The sequence below is a fragment of the Pleurodeles waltl genome, chromosome 2_2 (genome assembly GCF_031143425.1).
Source record: "Pleurodeles waltl isolate 20211129_DDA chromosome 2_2, aPleWal1.hap1.20221129, whole genome shotgun sequence".
NCBI lineage: Eukaryota > Metazoa > Chordata > Amphibia > Caudata > Salamandridae > Pleurodeles > Pleurodeles waltl.
The window spans coordinates 707,033,320-707,054,872 of NC_090439.1; the positions used below are offsets into that span (position 1 = coordinate 707,033,320).

The 21,553-nt window shown below is 44.3% G+C and overlaps 1 protein-coding gene across 2 annotated transcripts in view; it reads right to left on the reverse strand.

The window, feature by feature from the left end:
- Positions 1 to 21,553, reverse strand: part of PDE7A (phosphodiesterase 7A) — a 652,296-nt gene that overhangs the window by 375,142 nt on the left and 255,601 nt on the right. For both annotated transcript variants that reach the window (XM_069220260.1, XM_069220261.1), the window contains exon 5: positions 4,276 to 4,427. In XM_069220260.1, the coding sequence (XP_069076361.1) occupies positions 4,276 to 4,427 (152 nt within the window). The remainder of the gene's footprint in view (positions 1 to 4,275; positions 4,428 to 21,553) is intronic.

Below are 21,553 nucleotides of genomic sequence, written 5' to 3' on the forward strand. Positions count from 1 at the left end.
TGTCAGTGGGACCTGCAAAACTGAAAGGCTGTGGCAACTTTTGTTTTCCTGAAGTTTCAGGGGGAGGTGAGAGGCACATTTGCAGAGCAGAGCGGGTGCATCCAGACATACCACATTAAGATAGGCTACCGACACTTCACACTACTGACAGTCTATGCCCCTAATGAGCACCAAGAAAACTTTCTCCTCAAAGTCTTTTCTGGGGTCCTCTGGAATCCAGATGTGCCTATTTTGTTGGGCAGTGATCTCAACCTAGTTATTAACATCGTCCAGGACAGCTCGAGCCAATGACCCAGGGAAGATCGGGTCGAAGGCAGACTGGCTCAATGGCGCAGAAACATTAGGACATTAGCGCAGACAGATTGGGACACTAACGCAAACAGACTGAGCCAACGGTGCAGACAGATTGGTCCAATGGATGATTTTGATAAAGTGGGCATAGCATTAAAAAAAGAGAAATGTCAGTTTTTAAAATCTTCAGTGAAATATTTGGGACATATCATGTTGGAGCAAGGTGTGCATCCCAAACCAAGTTTAGTTGATGCTGTTGTGGAAGCTCTCCCTCCGAAAGAATGAAGGGGTCATGTCTTCTTTTGGCCTTTGCAAATTCTACTCAAGGTTCATACCAGATTTCGCTTCTAGAGTCAGGCCAATTTCCAAGTTACTAAAAATCAAAAATAAATTAAGTGGGATTCAGAATGTGCTGCTGCATTTGCAGATTTCAAGCAGCAATTGACAAATATTAGTGCTCTTAAACCATATGATCAAAATCTTAAGAGTTGTTTGACAGTTGATGTGAGTAAGTTTTGTATTGGGACTGTTTTGACACAAAAATCTGGTGATCTAGAGTACACTATAGGATTTGCTTCCAGGATCCTCAGGGAGGCTGAAATTCCTTATTCCGTTATAGAGAAAGAGCTTCTGGTCTGCTGGTGGGCCACTGAAAAATGTAAATGTTATTTATGGGGGCTGCATTTTCTGCTACAAACTGATCACAAACCACTAGTAGCTATTCTTAATGGTACTAATGTCAAAAGCAGCACTCCACGAATCGCAACGTTTGCAGCTAGATTGCTGCAATTTGACTTTGCTGTTGTTCACATCTCCGGGGGAAAAACACTACAGCTGACTGTCCAATCAAGGGAAATGATGAGGAATGTGACAATCAAGAAGAATGTTGTTTGATTGTGGCACTGGAAGCAAAAAATGCAAGTCCATTCCATGAACTAGAGTGGAGAAATGCTTCAGCGAATAATGGAGCTGGGTGCTGTCTTAAAGTATGCCAGAGGATTGGCCTCAAGAAAAACCATTAACTTTTTATATTCAGACCTAGCCAACGTTTCAGATGAACTGACCACTGAAGATGGTTTACTAATGAGGGGTGACAACTGATACCTCCTTTGAACCTTAAACACCTAGTACTAAAAACAGCTCATGAAGGTCATTTGGGTGCCACATTAAGAAAAAGAATGGTACGCATGTCTTACTGGTGGCCACAAATGGATAGTGAGATACTAGTTAAAGAATGTTCTGTGTGTTCCACATGTGATAGAACACTTAAAACCTCGACACCACCTTCGTTGCCTAGGCAATGTTCACCAGGCCCCTGGAGAAAGCTGGGTATCGATTTATTACGTCCCTTCAACATGCTCCCTCATCATTCACGTTATGCCTTGGTCCTTATGGTCTTATTCTAAATGGCCTTTTGTCTAATTCATAAGCAAACCTAACTCCAAATCTGTATTAGGGTTTCTCAAAGACATTTTTATGCTTGAAGGTTTCCCAGAGTAATTAATTCCTGACAATGGGCTACAATTTGTTTCTTAGGAAGTGGAGATCTTTTTGAAAGAAAGGTTCATTAAGCATTTGAAGTGCTCACTTTATTATCCCCTAACCAATGGTCTAGTAGAACACTTTAATTGTGTTCTTGGCGAATATACACGGTGGGCACTGACAAACAAGTGTGTTGTCATGACTGCTGTTCAGACCATGTTGTAGTTCTATAGGTCTATAGGCATTATCACTAGGATTTCTCCATTTGAGTCTCTTACTGCAAGAAAACCTGCTACCCAATTTAGACCAGCTTGGATGTCTACGATCATGAAATAACAACCAATGAAGACTGTGATGTCACGATTCACCTCAATGTTTTGGAAGCTCAAATTAAGAAAAAGGCGTTTTACGATGTCAAAAACAGTGTTAAGGAAATTCCAACTGTTGTGGGGAATTGGGTCTGTATGAAAACACCAGGATTTGTTAAGAAAGGTGACCTAAAATTCTCTGAACCCGTTATGGTAGACAGAGTGTATGGAAATGCTGCAAGGGTGTTCGGATGCAATTGGTGGAATATGGCCAAAAGTCCCAGAGAGAAGCAATGAGGCGAATCCTATGGAAACCCGAACCAAAGGACTTATCAGGTAATCGTTCCATGACAACAGTGATTTGAATGATTCTATCCCGAAGTACCTAAGAGAAGGAGTACTAGAAAACCGACAGGATGCCACTGAGATTCCATTAGGCATTTGTGGTATTATTCAGTATGTTTTTCCCTCTACTGGTATTTCATTATTTACTATACTGATGTACATTTAATGAATTTATTTTATTTCTTACTCAAATTGTAGGGGCTATGTTTTAGGTTGGGTATGTGCACTTTATTTTGCATATTTTGTGGGTATATTGTTTAGCTTACATGTGGGGTTTTGAACATATTTACTGTTAGTTAAAAACAAAGAGAAAACTCGATGTGATATCTAGTATGTAGTAGGTATAGATACAGCAATCCTCACCAGTGTTCTAAAAAGAAAGCAGAATCTTTCAAGCATTTTGGAATGTTGGGCTGAGGCGATGGGTTTGGCAGTTGGAAGCTGTGTTCTGGCTGGAGGGGTTTGGAGTGATTTCCATGAACTGTATTTACATTAAATCACCTGTGTGTTTATTTTCAAACGAGCTTACTAGCTGAGTTTACACAGACCGATTAGGTCAATCGTACAGACAAATTGGTTCAATGGAACGGGCAGATTGGGCCAACCAAGGGCATATCGGGCCAACAACACAGACAGATCAGGCCAGCAGTATGGCCAGATGGGTGCTCTCTCCATGAAGGGACAAATATGACTAAGGGTCTGATTTACATATTGGTGGACGGATTACCCTGTCGCAACAGTGACGGATAGCCTATCCGCTGAAATATAAATCTCATAGGACATAATGGAATTTTAATTTTGGCGGATGGGATATACATCACCGTTGTGATGGAGTAACCTGCCCGCCAATATCTAAATCAGACCCAAAGTGATTGACAGACCACTGGAGTCTCACACATTCTGACTAAAGAAAGTATACATTTTACTCAATGGCTCATAAAATTTATGCATGCATAGATTACTTTTTAGGCACACCATCATCACATATATCAGTCTTTAGCGTACACATTGACTCCATGGCATTGTATGATCACACCCCAATATTGTTAGAGTAGATGAGAAGAGGGTGACCACAGGATCCTGCCCACTGAATGACAGTCATTCAACACCATACTCATGTTAAGGCACTCACTGCAGCCCTAGTGGACTACTTACATAATGACACTGGGGAGGTGGAGACGACAACCCTATGGGAGATGTTAAAAACTGATCAGAAGGGAGCCAATTGTGGCTTCCACAAATGACAACTGACTGAGACAGAACAAACTGACAAATAGAGGATGATGTCAAGGAGTTCGAAACCATACACAATGCACCATGCCCCAGAATCTGGAGAGCCCAGGATAAGCCAAGAACACAACATAAAAGATTATAGATGGACAAAGTGGAGTATGCTGTCCTACACTTGAAACATGAGTTCTCTCTGGGCAATAGAAGAGGAAAACTGCTAGCACACTACCTACGCACTGAAATAAGTGTGGATACTTGGGATGAACAGATTTAGAATGCATTTAGGGATTTCTACGCACAATTATATTCTACCTCTACCCAAGACATTGGCTCTTGTGATTTACTGCATATTTAATATTTATAAGGGCGCAGGAAACAAAACTCACGCAAACACAGGCAATCACTAGAGAAGCCTATTGAACAATCAGAGGTGATCTCTGCTATAAAACATATAAAATCTCTAAAATCCCCAGACCAAATGTCTTCATGGCACTATTTTATAAGACTTTATTTCACTAATTAACAGATGCAAAATTATTCCCAAGTGTCCTAACATATAAATTCAATAACAATCAATGTAATTCGGTTTTCAAATTATAAAAAAACTAATTTCACTGACCTTTGCTTGCCCATCGTAGTCTTCATCCAAAATGTACAAAGGATTCTGACCTGACACACCACGGAAGAAACGAGATGTTCTTATGTACCGCTGGAAACTTAGCAACCTGCGGACGTTCCTTTCAGATAAGGATGCTTCACCAGCAGACTGTGCTGAATATTAAAGGTAAAAACAAACTCTTCAGAACCTTGAATGTAAACGAATGGAACATGTCATTTGGAATTTACAAATGCTAGTTAACAGTCACATAACCGTGAAATCCTCTTTATAACATCATATAATCCTAAATTAGTTTCGAGAACGTTATTGTCACTTTATGTTGCTAAAAGGGGACTGATGTAAGGGTTTAAACTAGGGGTGGGTGGAACTTGCAGAATTTGACTCTGCAGAGTTACACAAAAATTCTGCGAGATTCAGCAGAGTTCACCCAACAGGTGGAAATAGCCACATTGTGCTGCTGGTGCTGTGATTTAGTGACAGGAGTGCGTTCTGTGCTGAAAAATTAGCAAGAACAACAGCACAAGGCATGCCAGAGGGCACAACTACTGGAATTGATTTTGCTGCCGCACGAGTAGCAACAGCCTTCTGGCCGCAAACAGCTGCGACCGCCCATGTTACATAAATTGCCAACTTTTCTTTTACGGAGCTGGGTGTGAGAAAAATTGCTGCCATGCAGCGGACAGGCGGAATTTTGCCGGAACTCTGCATTACAAGCGTAACGCAGAGTTGGCAGAATTCCACTAATTATGCAGGCGGAATGGAATATCTCGCCCACCCCCTAGTTTTAACTGCACTGTGTATGTGGAATTGAGTTGATACATTGAAAATCAAAGTTGTTTCGTGAGCTGACTGGACTAAGAAATCTACATGGATGCCATGACACCTATGGACACCAATAAACTCATTTTATTTCACTCCTCAGTAAACTCATTTCATGCTACTTGATTTAGGAGGAATCAGAGTTTAACAAAGGAGAGTAAAGGTATCTGAACTCAATTATTTTAGTCCAACAGCTTTTGCCACCACTGGCCGGACTCTAAACAAACTGCTTTGATATCTGCTTTTACAGAGTACGTAACATGCTTGTCATGTTACGTACACCATCACGCACTAGTGCCCTTTCTAGTGTCCAATAATGCAAAAAGAAGCCAATCAGTGTGCATTCTCTGACCGATGGCAGAGGGATCAGCAAGAGGGCTTTGGTAGGGGAAACAGTCTATAGACTTCATGTCATTATGAATGTAACATTGCTCTTTTCTTTTTTAAATAATTATTTTTATGAAACGACAAAACCGCCATTGCATCATGTAACATACGACCACTGAGAACCCATCATTTGTCAACAACTCTGAGTATAAAACAATGCAGTATCGAATTGACATAATAGGCAGACATCCTCCATTTAGTACACAGCAATTTGCCGAACACCATCTGCACACCTCCCGCCAGTATAGAGCAAGCAGAAGGATCAATCCCTTCCCCTGTAGGTCCCCCCCACCCATCCCAAATTTTCTTCCATTTCCCCGGGCACCCCCCTGCTGTCATGAATTTCTTTTTCCGCACTGCGGCGCCAATCGAGGTCGGACTTCCACTCCTGAAGACTAGGCAGGGACTCCGTGCCCCACGTCTGTGCTATATTACGCTTAGCGACTATAGCTGCTATTGCCAACCATGTTTCCTACTGCTTCGTCCAGTGTTCCTCTCCGACTATATTCAAGAGCAACAGCCCAGGATCTAGCGGGACCATCCTTACATCGCTCTTTTCTTATAACTTGGCTCTTAATTTTCGCCACAGAATATGCAAGACATTTTCTATTGTTCAAGGAAGTCTAAAGTACTGTAGTGTTTACAAAAGTATTGTGTGGGTGGGTTGGTCCACGTAGCCACCAGGTGCATCTCTTCAAGCATCAGTTAACTGGTCTCTGCAGGCAGACCATAGAATCTCTGGAGACTGCTGAAAAAAACGTTGGCTGTTCTAAGATCAAACCTTAAGGAATCATGACACAGGGAGCCTCCTCTGGTGGACATGGGCCTTGAACAAATGAAGTAGAGGGCCAAACCTGGTACAATCAGGACTGACCCACCTGGGTGACTGAATGTCAAAGCATAAGAACATAACCAGAGAACTCCAGTCTGACACGCAGAAGAGGGCTGGACTGTCACCTGTGTAGACCATCACCAACTTTGATCTCACCACTGGTAGAAAAGCCTTCTCCACCAAAAGACTGCCTTTTGCTCCAATACTTTAATTTTATGTGAAGAGACAGTCGGCTCGGCTCAAAGAGCAATGAAGGTGAGTAGGCTGCAATGTTTCCTCCAAGCATACTCTAATGCTGAAAACCGGGCAGGTGGAAGGGAAATACCAGGAAGACATGACCCCCAGCATTCTAACATTTAATCTAAGGATGGGTGAACCGGAATGAGTTTGGACTCGTCTGCTCACAGCTGTTACGATTCCTCTGCCAGAATAAGTAGCAGGGAGCATATGTGAAGACTGATGTGGAGTCTCAAGTCATGCAAGAGGTAGAAGCCTGTGGAAATAACAAGCTGGTACAGTATCATTGAAAATTAAGTTTCCAGCTGAATGGCAGCTGGAGCCAAACCTACTGCAATGAAATGAGTCCTTTTGGAGTGAACCAACATGAACTTGGGGTAGATCACTAGAATACAACCCTGAATATGATCTCTGCATTGTTAGAGCCATCGTGGACCCTGCAACCTTCCTGGACGCCGCTCATCTATGCCAAAAAATGTGTATAAATGAATCTTCTGAAAATCTGTGTAAAGAACAAGTGGGGCAAAAATCGGCAGTGTCCTGTACTGGTAATATTAGCTTTCCACTGTGCACAAAAGCTACTTCATGTGCTCCTTCAGGAGGGGTATGTGAAAGTAGGTATCCTCCTGGTCCAAATGAGAACAGTCACTGCTCGGCAATACTGAAAAGACCTAGACCACAGTCTGTATTTTTAGCTTCTGCAAGGCATTGTTAGACTCGAAGACTCAGGAAGTTGCTAAAACTCCTTTTACATCCCTTGAAAAGGAAGTAGGGTCTCTCTCAATCCCACCATCTTGGGGCAGGAACAGTTTGACTGCTCCTAAAACGAGAAACCTTTCTACTTCTTGCAGACTTCTTGGGTTAGGAACAGAGGCAATGTGGGCTGTTTTGGTCCTTACTGCTTTTGAGCATAGCTGTTCCTTTTAAAAAATAAAATATTTATTGGATTTTTCAACATAACAAAGGCACACAGTAAGTCAATGCCATTATTGAATGCCAGGACATATACACAGCGTCAAAGGAGTGCTATTGTTTCTATACAGCAAAGGTCTATCACATCTAACCACAGTTGTAAAAGTTCCCATCCGTTAGTCCAGGTTTGGATTTGTAAGTAGGTCGTGAATGGATCCCATATATCCCTGGGCTGCGACAAACTGGGCAATTCTTCTGCATAAATTTACAACTGAACTATACATTAAGTCATTTCTGTCAGACATTGCTTAAACTTGGGTGCATGTTGTTTTCCCCAATACATGGCAACACTGCGTTTAGCCAATAATAACGCCACTGCCACAAACCTTCAATTAGCAGGCTGGGGTCGTTTGACCAAACCTAGCAGGCACATGTGAGAGGTGCACTCCACCATATCCAGTATTTTATTTAATATGGTGTTGGTCAAGTGTACCCAGAATTGTTGAATCAAATGATATTCCCACGCCATGTGGAGAAAATTAGCATCCTGACCTCCAAAACGGGCCCACTATGCATCCCATTCTCAGTCTATAGCGGTGTAGTCTTGCGGGTGTGTAAACCATCTGCCGTGAATATTTAACATGTATAATTCGTAAATTGGAATTCGTTAGTAACACTGTTAATGTAAAACAAAAGTACCATTCTGCAACTGTTAGTGACATACTTAGGGTATCGTTCCAGCGGCATAGTGCCTGATCTGCAAATGCCTGGAGGTCTTAACTTGCATTATATCATCTTGTGACCAACTGCCTGCAGGAAGGACTGGTAAGATTTAAGGGGCATTAAGTGTGAGGGGTTCTTCTGAAAATGCAGGATACAGTTTTTTGCTGCTCGGAGAACAGTACGTGAATGTAAAAATTGGTGTGTTCTGTTGTACAGTTGGTAGATCAGTGATATTAATAAAATTTCCCTACTGTATATAAATCACCTAGTGTCTGTATTCCCACCGCTTTTAGCATTTTAAGAGTACCTGCCTCCTGCTTCACTATTATGGCCAGATGATGGTCTTGGGGCAAGGTGCGGGCTTTTAGGGGAAGTTTGTTGGCCCAGTGTCCCAATCTATGCATGCCGTCATAGTGCAATGCGTGGTATCTATTTTGGTTAGCGGTACGTCAGCTCGCCTGTGTGCTAGGACTACTTGAAGCAGAACCAGATGGACCATGTCTGCCTCTACCGCCAGATGAGGTATATAAGCATGAGGGCGTTAACAATATTAAGTGAAAGGCACCTGTGCGCATAGGTATAAATCAGGTGCCCCATAGCCTCCTTTCTCGTATAGGAGGGTGAGGAAATTCCAATTTATTTGCAGTTGCTTCCCTGCCCATGCGAACCGTATCATGTGTGTGAGTAGCTCTTTAAACAAAACAGCTTGAAATATAATGAAAATGTTATTGAAGAGTTAGAGAAATTGGGGTAGAACAACCATTTTCATTATTGCTATCCTAACAGCTGGTGATGATGGCATCGTGGACCATCTGTCCATTTGATCTCCTAGTTTTGATACTGCCTTGCCAAAATGTTCACAAATCACTTGTTCCGTGTCCCTAATAAATCCAGAGAGAATTACAATGGAAGTGGGCACATACTAGGGGTGAGGGGCAGTATAATTGACTTTGCCCAGTTGATACCTAAGCCGGAGTGTCTCTTGAGGCAGATATACTCATGGAACAATGGCTCCAGGTAAGTTGCCGAGCTGCGGACATAGATGACCATGTCATCTGCATACAGAGAGAAGTGGGTGCAGTTAGAAACGCAGTGCAGAGTTTGCATGTCGTCGTTGGATTATACCAGCAAGAGGCCCTAAAGCTAGTGTAAACAGTAGAGGGGATAGGGGCAGTTGTCTCATGCCCCGGTGAATAGGTATCAACACAGAGACATTAACACTCAGTCTAAGCTTCATGACAGGATCTGTGTAGAATAATCTCAACCACAGTAGGAAAGCTGCAGGTAGTCCCATGCAGCTTAATATGGTGAACATATATGGCCAGTCAATGGACTCAAACACCTTAGCGACGTTCAGGAGCACTGCTGCTGCCCCAATGTTGAAGTCAAGGTAGTGCAGTAGTGCAAATAATGTACGTATATTGAGTGCAGTCGAGTGAGTAGGCATAAACCCTGACTGCGGTGGGAGGACAGGTTTGTTAGCAGGGGCTGCAGTTCAAGTGCTATACTGTTTTGGGGGTCTGTATTAATTAATGAGTGGGCGAGAGTCGCAATATTCAGGCAATCCGGTATGAGGAGAAATACTTATAAGTTCTCGAAGCATGGGTGGGAAGAGCAGTTTACTGTAGGCCTCTTCATATAGTGCATAGAGCAGAGCGTGCCAGGAGATCTACAAATTGTTTATAAAATTCTCCTGTTAGGCCATCCTGACCTGGCGCCTTGCCATTGGGGAGGATGCGGGTAGCTTCATGGACCTCGTCCACCGTTATCAGCTGTGAAGTATTCCCGTTGTTCTAGAGACAGACACATCAAAGCAATGTCCTCTAAATACAGGGAGTGCAGAATTATTAGGCAAGTTGTATTTTTGAGGATTAATTTTATTATTGAACAACAACCATGTTCTCAATGAACCCAAAAAACTCATTAATATCAAAGCTGAAATTTTTGGAAGTAGTTTTTAGTTTGTTTTTAGTTATGTTAGGGGGATATCTGTGTGTGCAGGTGACTATTACTGTGCATAATTATTAGGCAACTTAACAAAAAAATATATATACCCATTTCAATTATTTATTATTACCAGTGAAACCAATATAACATCTCAACATTCACAAATATACATTTCTGACATTCAAAAACAAAACAAAAACAAATCAGTGACCAATATAGCCACCTTTCTTTGCAAGGACACTCAAAAGCCTGCCATCCATGGATTCTGTCAGTGTTTTGATCTGTTCACCATTAACATTGCGTGCAGCAGCAACCACAGCCTCCCAGACACTGTTCAGAGAGGTGTACTGTTTTCCCTCCTTGTAAATCTCACATTTGATGATGGACCACAGGTTCTCAATGGGGTTCAGATCAGGTGAACAAGGAGGCCATGTCATTAGATTTCCTTCTTTTATACCCTTTCTTGCCAGCCACGCTGTGGAGTACTTGGACGCGTGTGATGGAGCATTGTCCTGCATGAAAATCATGTTTTTCTTGAAGGATGCAGACTTCTTCCTGTACCACTGCTTGAAGAAGGTGTCTTCCAGGAACTGGCAGTAGGACTGGGAGTTGAGCTTGACTCCATCCTCAACCCGAAAGGGCCCCACAAGCTCATCTTTGATGATACCAGCCCAAACCAGTACTCCACCTCCACCTTGCTGGCGTCTGAGTCGGACTGGAGCTCTCTGCCCTTTACCAATCCAGCCGGGGGCCCATCCATCTGGCCCATCAAGACTCACTCTCATTTCATCAGTCCATAAAACCTTAGGAAAATCAGTCTTGAGATATTTCTTGGCCCAGTCTTGACGTTTCAGCTTGTGTGTCTTGTTCAGTGGTGGTCGTCTTTCAGCCTTTCTTACCTTGGCCATGTCTCTGAGTATTGCACACCTTGTGCTTTTGGGCACTCCAGTGATGTTGCAGCTCTGAAATATGGCCAAACTGGTGGCAAGTGGCATCGTGGCAGCTGCACGCTTGACTTTTCTCAGTTCATGGGCAGTTAATTTGCGCCTTGGTTTTTCCACACGCTTCTTGCGACCCTGTTGACTATTTTGAATGAAACGCTTGATTGTTCGATGATCACGCTTCAGAAGCTTTGCAATTTTAAGAGTGCTGCATCCCTCTGCAAGATATCTCACTATTTGTGACTTTTCTGAGCCTGTCAAGTCCTTCTTTTGACCCATTTTGCCAAAGGAAAGGAAGTTGCCTAATAATTATGCACACCTGATATAGGGTGTTGATGTCATTAGACCACACCCCTTCTCATTACAGAGATGCACATCACCTAATATGCTTAATTTGTAGTAGGCTTTCGAGCCTATACAGCTTGGAGTAAGACAACATGCATAAAGAGGATGATGTGGTCAAAATACTCATTTGCCTAATAATTCTGCACTCCCTGTAGTTTGCCGTCTCTGCCTATGAGGCAACACCCAATGTATCAGAGGCGTGTACAGAAAAATCAGAGAAAGTTGATAAGATGGGTGGTGTGGCATAGCTAATTTTGCCAGCCGGGTCAATTATTTTAGTCACATCATCTTGTGGCCAGGGAGGTTTTAATCTGGGTGACAGGCCACAGCCCGGACGGCCGCCTTCCCCATATGCTCTAGCCATCTGTCAACAAGACATGTAGCGGTGTTCACTATCTGCAACATCATTGTAGTTTGTAACTTATTCCCTAATGGCGGCTAGTGCAGCTGGGGTGGGTGCGCAGGCACACTCTTTTTCAAGGGATTGCAGTCAAGATTCTATATTATGCAGTTGTGTGCAAATACATATTTCAGTTTTCCAGCTTGTGTGCTGATGCAACTCCCCCCTCATGGTAACTTAAGCTTCCCATAGTGTGTCCATGCATTCACTGATCCTGTGTTGTGTTCAAAATACACATTAATCGCTGTCTTTAATCCCTCTCTGTATACCTGATCTACTAGTGCGGTGGCATTGAATCTCTATGCATACTGTGGGGGGGAGGGGGTTGCGTAGGGATCGTTATATCAGGTTGAACCAGTTTATGATCAGAGGGGGATTTGGGAAGATATTTCACATCTAGTGTCCAGGCACAATTCTTTTTTGTTGCTAACCAATAATCTAGCTGGAACTACGAGTTATGGACAGGAGAGTTGAAAGTACCCTCTTGTACTTTATGGTTGCAGAACCTCCACAAATCAATCAGGCCTAGATTGTCCATGCTATCCTGTATTACCCTGGCAGACTGTTTCCCACCCTGCGTTGCACATGGTGAGTGGTCGAGTATCTGAGCTAGATATGTGCTGTGGTTCCCCTCTACAGATGATCGCGGACTGTGAAAGTAACTTATTCCTAAATTGTATGTAGAAACCCAGGTCATCTGTATTCAGCCCTCAGTATTCAGCCCATAGGATGATAGGTGTGCCGCAGAGAATGCCCTGCATAATACTATGGTGGCTTTGGTCATCTTTCGTGGTATGGAGAAGAGTGAAGGGAACTTTTTTTATTTTTTTTTAATTAGGTTCAGGGCCCCTCTAAAGTAGGATGAGTAGGAGAACGCCAGGTGGAAAGCTGCCCTTCGGGCTCCATCCCTCCTATCAGTTTGGTCTTTTAAGTGTTTCCTGAAGTACAGCAGGTTGTATATGATGTTCATCTACGTATGACAGCACCTGACTGAAGTTACGAGAATTAAGGCCACCACATTCCATGTGACAAGAAAAAATGCATCCCACTGGATGGGTCATGTTAGGCTGACATAAATGGGTTGTGGAGCTAGTGGTTGGTCAGACAGCAATGACTGTGATATAAGAATGAGTAGTTGACATGTTTGATGAGAAGAACAGAAACATAGGACAGTTCCCTCACCACCTCCCACTTCAGCATCCCAATCATGCTAAAGAAATCTCAAGTAAATGCAACAAAATACCCAATAAATGGACACTAAAAAGCAACAAATGCCCGCTACAGCAGGTGAGTCATGTTCAAACATAAATGGGGTGTACGCTTGCAGGATCAGCTAGACAACTCAACACTCCACCTGGTGGACAGGGGGGGGGGGGGGGGAATACACATTGTGTTTTGGCATTTTTACTGACATACGGGCAAAAGGCAAACCACCCGGTGAAGGCGACCAACCGCATGTAAGGTACCCACCAAAGCGTCCAGTATACTGCTATAGTCAGCAATAAAATTCAATACTAATAGCATTAGAAGAATACAAACCAGTTTCACCTGCATCCTCGGTGCAGCACACGCCTCAACACACCCACACCAACTCATAGGTATAATATGCGTTGCTTTGTAGTCCTTAGTTGCACAGTGAAGAGGCCGTGTGGGTTATGTCGTGGGTTCTTCTGCTATCACTTTCTTCATCTGCGTCAGGTTGTTTGTTGTGGCACAGGGAAAGCTTGCTGCGGAAATCTGCCACTGCTTTAGGAGTATTAAATGTCTTCGAGGCTCCATGATGACCAATTCTAAGCCACGTCGGATAGAGCATTGCATACTGTATTTCCGCTTTTTGCAGCATTTTCTAATAGGCAGGAATTTTTTTCCGGCAGCTTGCACGGTCTCAGTAGAGTCCAGAAAAACCATGACTTGGTTTCCCTGGTATTAGAGTTCTCTTTTCCCGTGCCAACCGAAGCACTGTCATAGTAGTTCAACAGTTTGGCAGTAATCTCTTTTGGGGGGCTGCCAGAGGAGGGTGCTGTGTTAGTGAATTGTGGGCATGGTCTGTTTCCATAAGAATAGAGAGGTGCTCAGTGCCAAATATATCTTTGTCATGTCTCAACATACAGCTACATTTGACCAGTATTTGTTGATTACGGTACTCCCATAATTCTTATGTTGTTAGGCCGTGAGCATACTTCTAAATCTTCATTTTTGGCTTGAATCACTGCCAAGACATTCCCCATATTGACGCATTTTGGACTGAGGGTGATGACATCACGTTCTGCCATGGACTTTCATTGCTCAGCCGTCAGCATGCACGCTGTTTGCCCGTCTTTAATGTCAGGTGTTCCATTTTAATATTTAGAGAGTCAATTTTACGGTCTTTGAATTGCAGGCTTTGTTGCATTGTTAACAATGTGGTCTATAGTGTGGTAGCAACAGCAGCTGGATTGTTTGGCTCTTGCTCTGTGGTAGTTTCGGTTGAAAGATTATTATGCTTTCTTGTTTCGAAAGTGAACCGTGACTACACCCTATCCACTTTACCCATGGCAATGGTTATCAAGAGGAGCTATGGTAGAGATATTCTTTCCATAGTCTGCAGATGGCCAGATTATGCCATGTGCACTTCAAACAAGGGTCTAGCAAAAAGACTGTCTGTAGAGGGCTGATCTTGTGGCACTGAGAGGAGCAGATTTCTGCAAGCATGTGGCATTTGCTGCTCCCCTCCGGCGCCAGTATAACTTCAAGCCACTGCATTCAATAGACATCCACAGCACTCTTAACTGGCCTGGCATCACCTCGCAGCGTCACTGGTGTCAGCGATCAATAATTTGCAGGGCCTTATACTGTGGGAAGTTTATATTTGAGGAGGTAGCTTGGCTGACCTTCAGTTATAAAGGCCACAGGCTGGGGCCCACATCTCGCTCCACATTGGAGATCTCTGGAAAGCAGGAACGCTGTGGTCTCAAAACACACCTGCTCTGGGATCTTTGCAGTGCAGTCAAGTTTGATGCGTACGTGGCAACAGGCACTCCCTCCTCAATTAGCAGTGTCAGTTGAGCAGCGCCACCTCAACACGATTCATCAGGCTTGGGTGATTTATGGCTTTCACGGCAATGTCTGCAGTTCACTGGTGCACCACCCTCTGCGCATCGCAGTAGTGCTCCGGGCGTGCCTCCAACCCAGTTCCCTAGCAAGAGACCCCCACTGTTCACCGTTTTGCAGAAGCAGTCAGAGTCAGGTAAAATTAGTTGTCACTGCTGAGCAGCCTGCCCCCGCAAGCGAGATGGAAAAGGCGGTGCTAAAAGTGCAGCAGGTTTTATCAGTTACTGCTGTGAGTCTTCAAAACAGCCATCTCACAGCACGGCCGGGTATCACACAGTTGAGTCCAGATACAGTATATCCCAGCAAAATCTCAGTTTCAGCACAAAATCCGCAGGCGTAGGTGGGTGACATGCTCTCCATCTGTACAGGGCACATTTATTGACAGTCAGATGTCAGGATTCAAGTAGGATTTTGGCCTGCGACGGATGGAGCTGCACTAAACAGCAGCCATCTTGCCATCGGATCTCCAGCGTACCCGAGCATAGCTGTTCTTCACCACTGAGTGAATCCATGCAGGTGGTACCAGGGGAAGTCACCTTCTTACAAACAACTTGGGCTTGAACATGAGCAGGCTATCCTCCATGAACCATCACCTCTCCCCTGTCTGTTGCCTGAGAAAGAGGAGGATCTAGCCCAGGTATTGTGTCAAAAATTCTCAACAGCCTTGAAAGACAAGCAGGGGGTCGCTGGCTAGAACAGAGGTGGTGTGGCTGGTACAACTTATATGTCACTAAGTGACCTGGCTGTGACCTCCATGTGTGCCTTGCACTGCTGGAGAACCTGGCCCACCATAAGAAAAAACAGGAACTTATTATCTGGAATGTCAATGACTTTCCTGGGCCTCTATCTTTAAACCTTAGGAATTGAGTTATGTCTGCCACAAGGCTAGGCTGGATATTATGTGGATGAGATCCCTTAGCATCAGTGGTTTCTGCTCTGCAGCTTCCTTCCCAAAGTTTTGAGTCGAAAGTGGCATTCTTCCTGTAGTCGTCCAGGAACAAGGAGGGATAATGGTCAAATTCAAACCAGTGGCTGAAGCTACAGCTGACCATAAGGCATTGGTTTACCACAGGAAGAGACCAGACAACCAGTAGATTTCCCTGTTAACTTCCAGACACTGACTCTGAGCCCACGTAGAGAAGCTGCTTTAACCCTTAAGGCATGTCACAACATAGCCACCATAAACTGAGCTGGTGGATTCCCGAACACAAATAATTGGGACTCAGAGTCTTGTGTCCAATGACTGAGGTAGCAGGATTGGATAAAGTCTCCGGAGCCAGAGTCAGGACCTTGCGTTCTGTGGCTAGAGTGGTCATGGTCAGGGAAGGGGTTCTTGCCAGTAAGGCAGAAATGCCCCAATTCTCCAACAGGATCACCAGTATCATGATAACAATCTCAAGTTTCCTGGCTACATGATAGTCTCGGGTTGGATGATGTTTTTGTTATTACCGGTACTCAAACTAGTGTATGGCTCTCCCAGGTTGATCCTCTGGCTTGGAGGGAGAGGAGGCATACAAGATTGACCCGAAAAAACGACCATCCCTGAATACTCGGCAGTTGTGGCTGGAAGGTAAGTGAACCAGGGTTAGTGGTGCCTTTTAGGGCAGGGGACATGTGCTGGTCCTGTGGGATCAGCACCAAATACTGTGGAAGCTGCAGTGGGGAAACTGTGCTCTCCAGTGTAAGAGCATGAACTACACAAGGACCCTAGGCAGGAGTCACAGGAATCTTTGACCTTCGGTTGAGTAGTCAAACCATTCATGAAAAAGCCTGAGGGTGGTTGTTGAGGCCAGCAAGAAGGCAAAGTATGCAGACAAACAGGGGGCTCACTGCTTGAAGAATTAGACACATTAAATTAATCCACAGAGTACAAACCTCCTGAGGGAAGGACTGCAAGAGAAGAACCCAATGATGCATGTGCTCAGAAGGGAGAACTCCAGTACTGTGATAGACTCCTGCTAAGAGTCAAGGGCTATCTATGCAAAGTATAGTGCAAAATTCTGCCAGTCTAGGAAGAGGATCAGCCTACCAGGTGATTGGGCCACATAATTCTTGGCAAAGTGCACCTTTGTTTTTGAGGCTCAACATGGATCAGTGCCTGCTGCTGCCTTTGCTTTTTTGTGCCTCTTGTATTTTGGAGTACAATGTGTATCTGAACAAGTTGAGGCCTGCTTCCTGCACTTCTTCCTGTGCAGGGCATCTCACAAACTAGTGGTGCAACCCTTCTCAACTGAAGAGACGACAGCAGTAAATTAGGATTGTTGAGAGGGTCGGAGTAGGATTTAGAAGAGGGACCTACCTTATCAGGCTGAGGATTGAATTGATGGTCCACAAGAGCAGCTGGGCAAGACTCTCTTACTGCACGTCCCCAGAGTCAGCAAGGTATGTGGAGAGCTGAGCCACTGACGTAGGCCCAGGGATGAAGATGATTTAGTCTTTTAGGACAACAGATCAGCAGCACCACATCCCTGGTGTAATAGTAGCTTCAGACCACAGCACCTAGATTGGAAATTATGTTTGGCTTTACAATGCAATGAAGACTTTGGAGTAAGGGGTCTAGATTCCAAAGCAGCCCTCACTCATGTTTTGAATACTTCCATCCCTTATACTGGAATGAGGCAACAGTGTCTTGCTACAAGGCAATGGTGATACATGATCTTTTTGGCTTCCACAGGATTACTCGCACCAGGGAAAAGATTCCTTGATGGAAATGCCTCAGTATTTTGCCAGCAGGAAGGGTATTTGGTACCATCCTATGACACCACATAGGAGCCTCCTGTGTCCTGTGATGAAATTGGTAAGTGGCTTACCTATGGGTACATACAACTGGATTTGTCTTGAAGCCAGACTGTACCGAACGTGGATAGAAAAGTGAGGAAAAAACAGCAAATAGATCAGGAAAAAGAAACCTCAAGAATATGAGCAACAGGCCTTTATAATGATTTTACGGAGAGAAGCAGGTTCTAGTCCACAACATTCAGTGTAAATAACTTGTAGGACTAAAGCTTGTGCATGCTGTACAGGTACAGAAAGCTCTGTATTAACAGAGATATAGAAAAACTTTCCAGTCCTCCCACCAGGCAGCAGAGATAAACAAGTTACTTACCTTCGGTAACATATTATCTGGTGGAGACTATCTAGCTGCAGATGCCTTAACTTTGAATTCCCTGACGTCCGCTTCTAATCTGGAATTTTTTGCTGTGCAAATACCCTGCGTTCGCCGTCAGGTGGCGTCGTTCGGATCCGTGTGGCATCGTCAGCATCGTCTGAGCCGTCTGTGATGTCATGGTCACCTATAAAGGCACCACCCTGGCGCGTGTACATCAGTTCTTTTACCCACAAACTTCCACGCCAGAAGCGCAGAGTAATGGATAGAACTAACATTTTGTCTGTGCAAAACTAGGGCCCTGAAAGGGATAAACCCTAACCCTACTAGACATATCCGTAGATCAGGGAGGCATGGGTGGGTGTAAGATATCTGCAGCTAGGTACAGTCTCTACCAGATAATACATTACCAAAGGTAAGTAACTTGTTCATCTGATAGAGACTTCTAGCTGCAGATTCCTTACCTTTGAATACATACCCAAGCCATAATCTCCTGGTGGTGGGCTGTGGATGCCTCCACTACACTAAAAAGTCCTGTAGGACTGAACAGGCAAAGCGTCCGTCTCTCCGTACCAGACGGTCCAGGCAGTAATGTTTTGCAATGTGTGCAAATATGCCCACATTGCCGCCTGACTAATCTCCAGGACTAGAGCGCCCAGAGCTAGCACAATGGTAGCAGCTTTGTCGTAGGTAAAATGAGCCCTTAAGCCCTAAGGAGGCAGCTTCCAGGCCAATGTGTGGCAGATCTAGATGCAGAGAACGACCCAGCGCAAAATGGTTTTCTGCTGCACTGCCTAAACCTTCTTTGTCCCAACCCGGAGCTCTTTTGTGAGGTCAAAGTAGAACGACAACACTCTTTTTGGTTCCAGCCAGTGGAGTTGCTCCTCTTCCTTAGAGGGATGCGGTGGAGCAAAGAAGGTGGGCAGGGTGATGTTCGGATGAAATGGGGTCACCACCTTGGGGAGGAAAGAGGCATGAGTTCTGAGTACCACCTTGTCTGGATAGACAGTGAGATCTTTGGTTGTTGACATGGCAGTTGTTGAGAGGCTAGAGAGCGATCATAATCCACTCTCTGTCCAAATGCTTGCCATATGTGACCAATTGTATGTGCCTAGCATTCCCATTATACCACTAACAGACATTAGTACGACAAACGACAAAAGACATTTGAAGTGGCATCAATTAGTAGCCTGGCCTGATATTTTAAGTTCTGTTAATGCTGCCTTGGGGTCTTGGCTGGCACAATTGGAGGCGGGCTCTGCAACTAATGTGCAATGGATCGCATGTCATGCTCTTTGCTTTGAAAGTATTGTAGCCCATGTCATGGTAGGTGGTAACCTTGGTGGCAAAAGTCTCAAAGGGAAACATCCATAGTATAATAGAGACTGCTGGGCCTTAAACAAACTACTGATCAGATCTATCAAAATGAAGGCTATTGCCTCTATCCATATAGCCAGAAAATCTTACAAGGCTGCCATCTGTAAAGCCAAGCGTATGCAGGATGAGAAATGGTGGGGTGCATTGAATGAAGCTGCATCTGATAAGGATTGTGTACGATTTTTGTCCTTGGCTATGCGAGGCCCTGAAAATGGCGTGCTGCGCGTAGAGACTAATATTGCTCCATCAGGGTGGGTTAATCATTTGTCAACTATACACTATGGATTGGTCTAGTCCGGTGTATGAGCAGAACTAGGCTTTTCCTGTCACCACTGATCAACCACCCGATTATTCAACTCTACACTTGTTCACCCTTTCTGATGTTGTGCATTCATTAGGCACCCTCCAGCGCGGTAGGGTAGCTGGCCAAGATGGTGTCCCTGGCAGACTTATTTTTGACTGAGATGCCTGGTCTAGATACATCCTTAATCTATCTAATGCAATAGGGGGCGGGGGCACCAATCCCTGACTCGTGGGAGGGTGCCATTGTTGTAGCCACACAAAAAAAGGTGATAGATCTTTGCCCTGTAACTATAGACCTATCAGCTTATTAGGCTCTGCAATTAATCTTCTGCCACTGCCTTCTGGGGAAGATCCAGGATTGGATATCTGACCATGACATTCTCAGCAGGCTAGGTTTGTACAACATTTTCCAGTATTAACCAAGTCTTTAGATTCCTGCTCCCATATTGAGAAACTGCCTTAATTGGCAAAGGAAATCTTTATCTTGCTTTCGTGCATTTATAATCTGCGTTTGATTTAGTACCTCGCAACAAGCTGTGGGAAGTCCTTTTTGACTTGGCAATGCCTCCCCACCTCATTTCCTTACTAATATGCCTTCATGAGGATACTTACGCAAGCGTCAGGTGGGGGGAGGGGATCAGGTGCAGCTTACTGAGAAAATCCCAGTACAAAGGGGAGTACGACAGGGATGCGTCCCTGCTTCAACTTTATTTTAATTGCAGCTCAATGGCATTGTACCCTTTCAACTATGATGGAGGGAGATGCACCATGTATAGGTGGACGTAAAGTTCCTGGATTGTTGTTTGCAGACAACTCTCTTAATCTCCAAGACCCCCTGTGGTCTACAGAAACTCTTAAATCGATATGACGAGTTCTGTTTCTCTCGGGGACTGGAAATCAATACCTCCAAAACTAACATGATGATGTTCAATCCCCACAAATCATACAAAGGGAAGGTAGTTCTTGGTGGCACGTCACTTGAAAATGTAAAATCTTTTGGTTACCTTAGATTATCAATATATGAAAATTTGTCTTGGAAATCCCATATCACCTAGGTGGCGTTTAACAAAAACAGTACACTGGGGGTTTTAGTTAGGGACTTTAGCACCTCATATACCAAACCGATCCGCCCAGCACTTCAGATCTACGAGACCAAGGCTGTTCCACTTTATATGGTGCAGAGCTATGGGGCTATGTCAAAGCTCAAGAAATATCAGCAGTCGAAAATACCTTTTAAGGAAGCTTGTTTCTCTACCATCGAGCACCCCGCTGTTTCCTCTTGTCAAGGATTAGGGCATCAAGGGAATAGGCCCTAAAGGTCGTTCACATCCTCTCCTGTTTTGGAAACGGCTCTGGACTACTCCAGAGCTTGCCTCACATACCGAAGCCCTACAAACTGTAGTTTGGAGGCAAGGCAAGGGCCGATCGCTTGTTTAGTGTACCGTGGCTTAGATATGTCAAGACTTCACTGTATTCGCTTGGATGGTGCGAGCTCTGGTATTTAGCTCAACTACTGCTGCCTTTCCCTCGAAGTTTGATTTTAAAAATAAGTATTGGAAGACGGTAGATTCTGAAGAAGCGCATGTAGCAATTCATTCCAATCTGTCTCACATTTTTACTGATCTGAAGGATGGGCACAGCTATGAGGCATTTTCAAATTTAATCTCGACCCCTAAGGCCAGGAAGCCGTACTTCCAATTTCATGTAGGAACCTTACAATTAAGATCATTCACTAGCAGCTGGTCATCTGACGGACATGCGGTCTGCCCAGCTTGTAACACCCCTACGGAAAATATGCCCCATGCATGTTGTGTCTGGCCACTTATGTAATTCTTCGCAGGAAGTGGCTTGCACCTGCT